We start from the raw sequence: 13,428 nt of genomic DNA, 5'->3' as shown, positions 1-13,428 counted from the left end.
GGGTGGTGTAACAATTGATAAATTTGATTGTCAAATAAGATCCCATCACACGTGACAATAATTATGACCATCGTGACCATCGTTGTATTAAGTATTGTTTCTTTAAAGATCTTATACAATTTACTTACAAATGTGTTAGTGATAACGGTAGCTTGAACTGTGATTGGACATGATTATTTGCGAAGTCCCTGAAATAAAAAAATTACAACCGTAGAGTGACAGGTTATCATTGACCATTTATTGATTGAGTGTTAACAAAAGTGGTTTGTATTGTATTGTTGTGATTCACGTGAAGTACTTTGCGCGAATCGACAAACGAGCTTTTCACTCAACTCAAAATATCGCCCTCTGTAAAGAGAAAACCCCAATTTGTCTGAATTCGCCAGCGAAGTTACGTAATCGAACCACGATCGAAACAATCACCACGCAAAGTATTTGGCACTCGCAGGCATACCAAAATAGACTGATCCGGTACCCAGGTGAATTACTGAACCACTTCGATGCTGAATACGGGTGGTTTGATACTGGCCTGTAAAACTGGTCAACAATGTGATCAAAGATCGCTAACTTAAATTGTTCCGCTTATAATAGGTGAAAAAATAAGACTCATAACATCTATTGATATAGAGAATGGCGTGCACGCAGTTGAGCGCAGCACTTACGCTAGTTGCGCGTTGTGTAATACATGACGGGTGCATGCTTATGTGAATTTAAGCGAGCGTGAGTTGGGACTTTATTGATGCGCGCAGTAACAAAAACAGAATAATTTTTGCCTATTATTAGCCCTATCACAGGGCCTTTTTTACACACTATATACTCCGAGACACCATCCTGAGAACTGAAAAACCCAGTGACAGCTCACAACCCAGTGGCCGCTCACCCCGGGAAACACTGGGTTTAGCAGTTCTCATGATTTTGCATGGTTTCTTGGAGTTTGCTCATATAGTTTGTTTAAAAAAATGTCATGTGGTAGGGCTACCCATTATAAGCCGAACAAACTTTAGCAAACATAATATCACAAAGAAAGTTCATTTGCAAGTTTACATTTAATTTTAGCCCCACTTTGATCAGTTTTGGGCAGCTTCAAGCACTTGAAGTTCACCGCATGTTTAAGGGTATAGCCGGTATACGATGTATTGTTGGTCGAAGCAGCAACAAAAAAGTAGTTCACAGCATTTTGCGAATGGTAGTGAGCTTTAGCAAAAAGTGCATTACTCAATTCATAGCGAGCGTGTAGAAGAATTCAAATATTACAAATATACTTTTGTAGGTTCTGTGGTTCTTACGTTATGTTGTAAAGAGGGCTGAAACAACAACACTTTTGTAAAAAGTAAAAAGTCATTCAAGGGCCTACCGTACTGTCATATCATTTATATTAACCACAATACTCACAATATCCACAGATATTTTAGAGAAGCCAAATCATTGTCGGTGATGATGTGTATTTCGTTATCTTGTAGGATACTGTTGAATGAAATGCCAATGTGAAAAAATATGGTTAACGATGTACGAATAGGAAAGTGAATAGGAATGTGAAAAGTCGTGTACCCTCTTGCCCCCCACCCGTGATGGAGGCTGCCCCGATATTTATGACTTCCCCCTTAAATTTTGTCCCCCCCCCCCACTCTTTGGTGGCGGACACTCATATAAAGCAGAGAACCAAAGTAGTTCCCCCACTTAAATGCGTAGTTTAACTTTCATTTTCACGATATTTGATTTTGTGCAAGTTTGGTTTTCTCATCGGATTATTTTTAATGACTCCGTCTCCGTGGTCTCCTGCTTCATCAGCTACCCTCAGCCTTTTTTATTTGGTCATTGAGATTATAATTATTATCTGCATTTTATGTTCATTCAATGTATCTATTAATTATTCAGCCTCTAGCATCGCTCCCTATTTACATGTATACCAGTAATAGTCTTATACACTCCTCAAAGGAATTAAAGGATCATTTGAATATAATCAGCATTTTTGAAAACATTGGATGTGATGATAATATTATTGATAATTGTGCTTGATCTCTCATTACATAATTTCCCTAAGTTCCCTAAGTTGTAAACAAAATTAACTCATTACAAATATCCGCTATCACCCACATCTTGAGAGGAGGGCGAAAATCGAGGCTAATTTCCTGGGGCATGACGTCATGGTTATTTGTGCATAATTGTCGTCACCCTTCATTGTGTTACTGGGACGTAATTGCCACCGGCAATCTCGGTGCCCGGGTGAGAGACGGCTGTTTGAGGTCAATATGAGTTTGTTTTAAATAAAACCACATGATTCGCGCTTGATAATTATTTTTCTAACATATAAGGCTTAATGTTCCTTTAACTTCCTTTAACAAAAATAAAGAATGTACATGAATCTGTAATTTATATACTGACTGAAAAATTAGCAACATGTATTTGAATGGGGCTTCAACTCGTCAATTCTGCTGTTTTCTTTTGAATGACTTATTCTTCACTTTTAAGCAATTTATAAACAATTTCAATATTTAGCACTTTCGCTGGGATCACTGAATGGGACTTTAATTAAGGCCCGCATGAGATTTAGCTCATAGACTGTATTAAATTGGGCAGTATAAATAACGCAACGAAGCAATAATACTATAGCTTTAGGGTTCGTACTTACAGGTTTGCAGTATTTGGAGGAATATTTGTCGGCAGATCTCGTAGTTGTCGGAAAGAACAATTAACAAACTCATATTTATCAAATGAGCTGCAATTGCATACACTACAAATTTTCTTATTGTTGATATCGTCATCCTTGATCGTCTGGGTTGCTATGCAGATGAAAGTCGTAAGAACTGGAACCAAAAATATGATTTTCGCCCAAGTGAACATTTTTGCGACCATTACTGTCAGGTCGTATGACCTTATTGATCGCATTTGCGAAACAGTAAGCACGTATTATGGGCGGGGTTTGGATTTCCCGGATTATGATTGGCCGAATTGATATATTGGAACTCATGACACAGTAATCTAAAAATAAACCTTGTGTGGGGTTTGGATTTCCTGGATAATGATTGACCGACTTGATATATTGGAACTCGTGACACAGTAGAAATCGTATTATCGTGTCGACGTGCTTATGTTTCCTCGTCTTGTCTTCCGAGCATATAGGTGAGTATGTTCCCCTTACTCTCTAATATTTTTGTTATTATAATTTCTTCGCTTTTATATTACTGATGTATCTATTTAAATGTCATCATTTGCACAAAAATTTGTCTTCGGATCAGATCTCCGATGCGCTAATCAACTGCGCACAGTTTCATGCCAGATGGTTCAAACACAAGACAATTGTACAATTACAATAACACATATTCATTCTTATCTTTGCAGGCTTAATACACAAGATTCGTGTGAATATTTCATGAAAGCCAAATCTGTCGAAGATGAAATCCTTTACAATAACACGCATCTCATTGGTGTTTGTGATGATTCTTGCTTACGTTATCTGTACGTCTGCTGATGGTGGTAAATTTGGGCACAAAACCCTTATTTTTGAAGGCATTTCTTCAAACATCTCATTGGATACCCCATTCGGACCGCTTCGAATGAAAAATTGTGGTGAGACAATAAAAATAGTAGTAGTAGTAGTAGTAGTAGTAGTAGTAGTAGTAGTAGTAGTAGTAGTAGTAGTAGTAGTAGTAGTAGTAGTAGTAGTAGTAGTATCTTACTATAATTCACCGGAATATGTCTGTCTGTCTCTGTGTGTGTTTGTTTGTTTGTCAAATTAGTAAAAACTGTCGTGTGGGTATGAAACTTGGAGGGTACATTTAGAGCCAAAGTTTGGAAGGTCATTTTGGGGTCACCAGGGGTCATCTGAGATCAAATAAGTAAAAACTGTCATGGGCATGAAACTTGGTGGCCACAGTCAAATTTTAGAACCAAATTTTAGCAGGTCATTTCGGGGTCACCAGGGGTCATCTGAGCTCAAATTAATCAGCCATCAGTCACCATCAGCCAGGTAATCACATCAGCCAAGAACCGCTAAATAAGGGTAACCGCCTAGTAATAATAATTAATTCATCAAAGAGTAGATTCTACGTAAAATAATCTTCTTTTTTTTTTAAATTACAGGACCTTCGCTCACCATTACTGTAACTCCATATCCTATTCAGCTTGACGGCGAAACAAAGTTGGATTTCAATTTCACAGCAGGTAGTATCTGTTTTCTGTTTTTAGTGGGGGTATGAGGCCATCTTAATTAATAGTTCGTTTCAAAGCCCTTCCCAAGTTAAAAACCTAATGCGGAATGCGGGTTTTTTAATCTGTCGGGAGATTTTTGACAAGAATAGATCCGTTTTCATCTCTCAAGGAAGTTTCATTGTGGTCAAGATGAAGAATTTTATTAAGATTCACGTTTTAGGCTATACTATTTTGACGTCGGACGATGTCAGATGTGAGAATTTTGTGTGGTGGATTTGAAGAAAATTAAACAGTGAAAAAAACTGACATTTACTCAATTGAGCTAGTATAAGGCGCAAAAAGAGGACGATTTTACTAATGCGCGTGGGGGCTTTGAGACGAACTATTAAATTGAGATTGCCTATTTGAATAAAACATAAAAGATAAGATGGAGCAAAATGTTTTGGTATAGTCAGAAGAAATCAATGAGCTTGAGCTTGAGCGGTATGTATCTAATCACATTGATTATGGGCCATAAAAGTATAAAAGTTAAACATTTTTGCGTAATGCACGTGTATTATTTTGTCCTGATAAAATCGTCTAGAGTAGAAATTGCGGGTTAATTTTTGCATTTTTAGCCGCGCACACCAAATATTAGGCCCAGTAGGTCACTGTTAAGGCATACGAGGTAATAAAGTATGATTGGTTGAGTGGGACGTACCTAGTATAGTGGGTAGATTCAAATATTTGATTTACAAATTTTAAATCGCACACAAAGACTAATTGGACATTGAAAGTGTTTGTAATCCGTTGCAATCCATTGCATGGTAAGCCATTGTTGCGTCCAGAGCGTCACTGCTACAGCTGTCAATCATTCAAGTACTTTTGGAAATATGAAATAATAAGCTATTCAATTCACATAGTATAACTTTAAAATGGTAACACTCTAAGATTCTGTTTATCACAAAATTACGGTTTTTCAAATTAGGATATCTTTATTTTATAATGATTATTATTACCCCCCGCACAAGTAGGTAAAAGTAGGTTACTTTAAAGGCCCATTCAGTCATTTGCTCATCCGACGATCGCAAAAATCATCAAAATACAGATTTTGGTACTTTTGTCATTGTCATAAATATTTTAACAAACCCTGCTAGTGGTTCAGCCGAAAGCCGTGTATTTAAGACAAAAATTAGGAATTTACATGAATCTGTCATTTATATACTGATACATGTATTTGAATGGGGCTTAAACTTCATCAATACTGCTGTTTTCGTCATATTTTGCCAAATTTGTCATTTCACAATTTTAATATTTTTACACTTTCGCTGGGATCACTGAATGGGACATTAATTTACTGTTAATATCACGAGAAGATGAATACAATGATTGTGTTTGACCCCGCATAGTCAACTGAATTAAAAGTAGGTTACCGCTTTCATTTCAGGAGCTATGCTCTATTGTACACAAATCCATGCACGTAGTCTCCCACAATACATGGTTTGGAAACAAACTGCTCAGTTCACAAAATAATTGGGATTATGTAGTAAATCATAAACGCCTCACCAGAAGAAAGTCCTTTCTTATTTGAGTATTCATAAAATTCTTTTTTTTAACCACAATGAATTAACCAAAATATGATTAAACACACTATTAAAGGTGGCTAAACTCGCCAAAAAGGCAAATTTTATTTAGATCATACAAACTTAGGCCACAATATTGTTTATTTTCAAAATCAGTGTAAGCCAAGAAATGAAAAATCAAATGAAAAATGCGTTATGTAATCTATTGAATCTCCTTTGATAAAGCTGTGTTCTTATGATGTTTACAGGAGCAGCTAGGAACCGTGAAGTGTATGAACATATGGGCCTCTTTTAAACATTATAAACTTATCATAAAGTTTATGAAAACTTTCATGAAAACGGTCATGAAAACATTTTTAAAACACTATAACGTTTTACAAATGTTGTCAAAAATGTTGTGGCAAAATATTTGTTTCTATGGGTGTTGAGGTATTAGGCCTAGGATCAAACTGTATTATAAGGCCAAAAGACGGGTTTTTTTAATATTACGATCTGTTCTTTTTAATTGCCAAAGGAAACAAATTTGTCCATAAAAGTGTTGGTTACAAACGCAAATAATAATAATAATAATAATAATAATAATAATAATAATAATAATAATAATAATAATAATAATTTGCGCATATTGTTTTCCTAATGTCTTTTTGTTTTTTGTTATTAGCATATACCCTTATAGACGGAGATTTAGAAATTAAGGTTAATCAGCGGCCATACATCATTCAACGTGATATTTGTGACACCACGAAGGATACGCCAACGCCATTTTGTCCCATTAAAAAAGGAGGTAAATAAACTTTAATAATAATGGTACTACTACTGCTGCTACTACTACTACTACTACTACTACTACTACTACTACTACTACTACTACTACTACTACTACTACTACTAATAATAATAATAATAATAATAATAATAATGATAATAATAATAATAATAATAATAATAATAATAATAATATAGCTACATATGTAGCTCGTTAATTGCAGACAATGGGAACAACGGGAAGACATAGTTACAAAATATTTCGCTCATGTTCAACATAATTTGTTGTGCGTACATAACAGCTATAAATCATTATAATCATGTTCAAATACCTTATTAACATTAAGGGGTTGTGCATATTTATGTGTACTCCCGGGGTGGTGTATTCTGAAAATGGTCCGCCAAAAATTGCCCCACCCCCCATTGATGTGCCAAAACAAATCCCCTACTTTACACATGCTAGATTTTGAGGGAACCCACATTTTTGAAAACTTTAACTGTTTTTATTATCATATAATGAGAGCGCAGTAAGCAGGAAATTGTGCATATTGTAAAGTGTATCCAACGTTTTCCTACACCTTTTTAGAGCGTAATAATAAAAACTTTTATAGAAACGGTGCAAAAAAAATCGGTGCCAAAAATCGCATCATGCCTCCCCCCTTCGACCTGCCAAAATCGCTTGTCTCTTCCTCCCATCTTTTGACCTACCAAAAATGACCCCCACCCTTTTGCCTGCCAGAAAATCTTTGTCCCTACCTATAATTCACTACTCCGGATTACACATAATTATTGCACCTCTGAATCAAGATATTCTAATCGTTGGAATACACCAATTACCAGACCCACAATGCAATGTTTGGTGGTGGTATACCATCGTTTTCAATCCTGTGACCACGTTCCCGACTTTGTCGCTACGAAGCCTCACCTTCTATTTAAATGTATTCATATATGTGACGAGGTTCAGGAATGTCCTCTCATTGTTAATTGTTGATACATACCTAGATAAAATACAATGTCCACCACTTGAACAGGATTTAGCCAAAGCAAACAAAGACAAGAACTATTCTATAGAAACAGGTAGAAGCTTATTATCCTCTTAAGCAATAGGATTATTGATTGGTTTAAACAGTGTTTGATGAGATACTTGTCGCACCGAATTGAGATAGTTATGAATACGACCTTCACGCATAGTTTACACTGTAACTCAGAATACAATTTGCCGAGTTTACGGCTCATTCATAGTGTGCACTCACATATATGCACTATCAGAATAGATTGAGACATGTTAGGGACTGGCCGAAAAAAGATTAAACTAAAATAAATTTTCATGTTACTTAGCCTATTTGAATAATCATTATATTATTATTATTGTTTTACAGAAACTTACCTGTTCACTGTGAGAGAGAATATCTCATTATATACGCTCTATAAGGTTAGAAGAGTTACATTTTGTTTTCGTTTAAATCATCAATGGCTTACAGACTGATTACTTGTATCATCAATTATTGTAGTAATAATAATTATATTATTATGAAAATAATAACAATAGTAGTATGATACTAATTATAACAAAAATAGTATTGTTAATAATTATTGATATTAATGTAATTTTTTTGTTATTATCATTTGATTTCTTTTTTCTTCTTTCCTTAACAGGGCCATTACGTAGTAAAGGGTGCGATTTCTAATAGCAACGATGAAGTTCTTCTTTGTTTATCGATGGATATGAAATTTCCATAGGTCGAAGTACAGGGTGGTTTAAAACACCACTTTTGACCAGTACCGCAGAAATGGGGGTTAAGGGGTTGCGTAAAACATACATTAATGGGCACATACATGTAAAGAAAGTGGACCTCAGGGGGCCCGTAAAAAGGTAAAGAAAAGATACGTACCTTGTTATTATGTGATATTTTCTTTGCCTATTATACGGACCAAATAAGGTCCCCTTCCTTTACTTTTTTAGAGGCCCAAAAGTAATTTTACTTTGCATTTTTACTGGCCCACTACGGAACCTTTTCTGTGCCTTGTACAGAGAGTAGTGGGGTCCGTAAAAGCAAAGTCCTTGAGCCAAAACTTTCGGACTTTTTAATTAATGTTTCACTTTATATACGTAACTTAGTAAGTCTTTTGCCACCATTTATCCTCGATATAATGAGGACTTCGAGAAACCAGGGAGTGCTTAATCGTGGGAACACACTTTTAAATGGAAGCTGAATTTTGCGGCTTACAATGTTACGATGAGATTTATAGCGAAATACATTTCCACACGAATATGCCCACACCTGCAGTGGACCCAAACCTCTAATGAAGAAAATTATTTACCTTATTTATGGCTACTCAGTGTAAAGTTTTTAAAAAAATGTCACCCTGCTATCGGGCACATTTCTCCATGGAAGCAATGCTGCAGTAAAAAGTCAGTCGATGAATCAAGAACTTGTCTATCTATCTTAAATCCTGGGGTAGTTCATGTCGTCCCTCAATGTTATGCAAATGAATGTTTCTGACCAAATTTGGGCGCATCGCGAGCAACACGCTACTTTCGCTCCACTTCAACATGTGTTCAAAAATTGTACACCAACCTCCATTACCAAAATCACAATGAGAATAGATGTTTACATCCCCCACAAACACCCCACCCCCTACACACTTACACATCGCTAATGAGGCCCGTGTGTTCAATTTACATCGGGCCCGTAATGGCCCTCAGCGGCTAGGCACTGCTTTTATCAATTTGGGCTGCAAAACATAACAAAAGAAAGATGCAAATAGCAATTTTGGATCAAAATTGTCCCGGTATTTTGAGCTAGAAGGGGCAACTTGCGCACTCTGTCAGTGTCGCCACTTTGAACATTGTGAAGGTCATTCTTTTTTAAATTTTGAGAAGAAAGTACAAAATGTGTTTCAAACATGCATCAGTTACGTAATCACCCTAATTATTTCGGATTGTTTCACTTATCATTACCAGTTGTTCTTGTGCAAAGATTGTTGAATAAATATGTTTAAATGCAGTTGGCTGAACCACATGTTGTACGTTGACCTGCTTTAACAGTATACTTCGACTGTATTTATATTTATAAATACGCACGTTACCACCTCCGCGCTGCCATAACATCCAGCTTGTATAATAGACAGTAAGTCTCGAAGTGACCTACACAGCGGGTGGTCTTTCTGTATATCTTGTAAACGTGTCCCATTCAAAATGTTGTTTTTATAACATATTTTGAATTCGAAATCCCCCCATGTGTAATAATTTTGCTATTCAATTAATACTTAAACTTGATGATATTTATCTAAAGAGTTCCCATCGTTTTCTGGATAGTGGTCAATGGCATGAGGATTTGGTTACGCTTACTGGTCATGGTATGTCGTCCCCATGGGTTGTGTGCGTATTTATAAATACGTATAAATTAGTCGAAGCATACTGTTTAAATAGAGCTGGAGACCCGTAGACAAAGTGTCTTTCGTTAATTTTATTCAAAATAATTACCTTTGTCTTAATATTATCATAAAGGTCTATATACTTTACTATGTAAACTAAGGTTTTAGATATTTTTGGGAAGTAGGTTATAATTACTGTTTGAAGTGGGTTTCATTTTTAACCACCCTGTACTGGGTGGTGCGGTAGGAGTGTAAATTTTGTTGGTGAGAGGAGATTGGTGAATACATCTTTAGGAAGCAAGGGAGGTGCTAGCAATTTTGTTATGTCAAAATGGATTGGGCAAGTACTTTTACACGTGAGGCACGTTTTAACAAAAAATAAATAAAATGAATATACTGCTCTACATTGTATGAAAACGACAAGCAGAATTATCTGCTCGCTATCTCTTTCTGGGCTATTGAAAGTTTTGAATATAAGATCACTACAGTTTTGATGTGCAATGTAGGGGGAGACATCGATTTGGACTCCGAGTGGGTAAACAATAGTAAAGGGCAACTATTTTTTGTCAGGCCATTTAGAAATGTTTGCGCTTAGTTCTCGGAAGCAAAATAATTATACAGACCCTCAAGTCTCATGGACAAACAAGTGTTTTGGGGCGATTTATAATCAATTGCAAGACTTATCGAAGGTTACATGTTGATTTGTAACAAGTAAAGTAACACATAATGAACATGACGTGTCAATTCGATCACGCGTGTTTGCAATTAAAGAAGTATATAAATAACTCCTTTATACCTGATGTTGCACAATCCGAAAGCGGAAAGTCCCAAAGAGGCTATCACACAAACACATTAAATATGTTTTAATAGAAGTATAACAAATAAACATAATGAACATTACGTGTCAATCCGATCACGCGAGTTTGGAATTAAAGAAGAATATAAATAACTCCTTTATACCTGATGTTGCACAATCCGAATGCGGAAAGTCCCGAAGAGGCTATCTCAGAAACACATTAAATATGTTTTAATAGAAGTATATATTTAAGTAAAATAAGGACAGTTTAAATGCCAGGAGAAAAGTCCGGGAAAATTGGCATTTGACCAAAAATGGTCAAACATGCCTGTAAACTGGTGAATATTTATATGTAAAAATGGTCACAATGAGGTCAGTTTGACACTGGGGATAATTAAATGGACCACCCTTGTGTCAAATATTGAGTACGAGTATATACCCCCCGCCCGTTATCACGTCTATGCAAGAAATCAGCAATAGCAATTATTGAAATAGGATGAATCAGACTAGAAATTGCGGATGCTGCCCACGATAGTAGGCTATAATAATTATGAACTTATTATTAACAGAAATAAGTGACCACGGAATCAATAATAATGGAGTAAAATCATAAGGCATTATTTTGTAGTCCGTAGCAGGCGTTTATCACCTCATTTTTCATCTGCACAATAGAAAAGCTATATAAAGAACATGAGTTAAAACTATGTTAAATGAAGAATATGAGTTCATCTACTTTGCTAAATAAAGCAAATGGGTTTATCTACTGTGATGACGTATACTCTATTGCACCACACAGTGTCATCGCCCCGATATCTTCATGGTAGGTTGAATCCACAGCCACGCATGGCCATTTTGTTCCGACCTGTTTAATAGTTTTGAGATGCATAATGGGCTGAGGGACATCCGACTAAGGCTTTTGACAATAGCCCGGTGACTGACCTCTCTGTGTGTGAGTGAGCATGGTATGCGCCATGAGGTCATCTGCTTTTAGACTGCCTCCACGAGTGGCCTACGCTGCGCTATAGTTCGGCACATATAAAATCAGAATTTTTGTCAGTTTTTGAGCTCAATACGCACGGTTCATTCGCAATACGCAGGCTAACGACTATCATATTCTTTCAACACATATATTCAAGTGCAAGGGAAAAAAATATGGCTACGGGAGATATTCATTATTTTCTACCCCGGTATCCAAAGATTTATCGTCTGAATATCAAATCGTGCATAGCACATTCACGTGTATCGATCCCGGGTATTGATTTTAGTGTCTCTGCTGTACCAAGTAATTATTAGCCAGGCGATGTCGGTGTGCACCATAGCAATGATTTACGATAATCGTGCAAACTTTCCCACATGTTGTATGCTATCGAGAGTATTAAAACCATAATTTCAAATATAGTAATATTATTGTTATTATTATTATTATTATTGTGGCAACCTATCCAATGGTTTTGAATGGAAGGTAACATTACGGCTATTTCCGCGTATGTCTATAATTATGTATACAGATCATTCAACTTTTAAAAAAGGAATGATTCGGGTATTTCCAATGACGAATGAATAACGTGCACGTTTAAGGGACAATTAGAGGTGCCATACTCAGATCAATTTCATAATGGTAGCTTATGCTTATTTTATCAAACACGCAGGCCTACCTTATTCTGCAAATATTATCTGCGGAATCTACTGCTCAAGTTCGCATGTTAAACCCCAGGTAAACTATAATTTTGGAATTCGATAGTCTCATCATTTACTTCTATCAGATTTCATTCATTAGATTGCTTTCACGTTATCAATTCACACGACTAGGGATCCATTTCACTAAAAATGTAACCCTTCTTAACTCAAGTAACCGTTCGTAAACATACGAATACCCGATATTAGACGTAACTTTACGAAGGGTTCCTGTAGTAAATCCCTATTACTTACGAAGGGTACCATTCGTGAGTATGTTTAGTGAAATGGAACTTACGACTCCTCGTAAGTTACGAGTGATTTTGAGACTTACGAAGCTTCGTACAGTTTAGTGAAATGGACCCCTGGTATAGTAAGGCTTGTACCAGAAATGCCAAATGCGAATTCTGATTGGAGATAAAGTCGTTCTGATATATAATATTATATCACATGTTTTAAACTATTATTTCCAAATTCGACAGCCTTCCAGTATTTTTATCTTGTCATCATATTGAATATCAGATTTCGCCTTGTCTTTAGGAGTTTGCACTTTGCATAAGCAGATTATTTATAAATGCGAATACCAGTTATACCTGTGTTGTTAATTGTAGGGTGTCCTGCTTTAGCAATTACAGATTGTCCCTTTAAGGTGAGAGTTTGGGTATTTCCATCCATTGTTGCGTAATAACAGCAACAGGTGGATCGAAACTTCATTGAAAAAGTTTGTTGAGCAGGAAACAGTGATAAATAGTCTCGCCAAGCATAACATACTTAACTTTAATCAAAAGTCTCAATGATTCGAAACTTCATTGAAAAGGTTCGTTTGTTTCCGTGTATGGATATATGTATACAGGTCATAAGGTTTATTGATCAGGAATAAAAAGGTTTACCAAGCATAAAATGGTTCACTTTTAATCATAAAATGACGTTTGGAAAGTCCCAAGAAAGTTATGGCAGACAAATTGTTAAGGCAAACCAAGGTACACCCCCTAGTTCTAGGGTTAATGAGCTTAAGATACCAGACCTATAACATTTCTATTATAGGTCGAGTGAAAAATTAGCACGAAGAGACAAGAATGTAAATAAAAATCAAACTAGTAGTAT

The 13,428-nt window shown here is 36.0% G+C and overlaps 1 protein-coding gene across 1 annotated transcript; it reads left to right on the top strand.

Annotated features, from left to right (window-relative positions):
- The first annotated feature begins 3,021 nt into the window (after positions 1–3,021).
- LOC140136199 (uncharacterized) lies at positions 3,022–9,497 on the top strand. Its single transcript, XM_072157912.1, has 6 exons — positions 3,022–3,120; positions 3,340–3,567; positions 4,081–4,161; positions 6,373–6,495; positions 7,856–7,908; positions 8,133–9,497. Exons 2-6 carry the CDS (start codon positions 3,393–3,395, stop codon positions 8,214–8,216), a joined length of 516 nt encoding a protein of 171 aa, XP_072014013.1. The 5' UTR covers positions 3,022–3,120; positions 3,340–3,392; the 3' UTR covers positions 8,217–9,497.
- Positions 9,498–13,428: the final 3,931 nt, after the last annotated feature.

Source organism: Amphiura filiformis, chromosome 16, assembly GCF_039555335.1.
Source record: "Amphiura filiformis chromosome 16, Afil_fr2py, whole genome shotgun sequence".
Classification (NCBI taxonomy): domain Eukaryota; kingdom Metazoa; phylum Echinodermata; class Ophiuroidea; order Amphilepidida; family Amphiuridae; genus Amphiura; species Amphiura filiformis.
The sequence above is the reverse complement of the archived record's forward strand: the minus strand, read 5'-3'. Positions and strand labels throughout refer to the sequence as shown.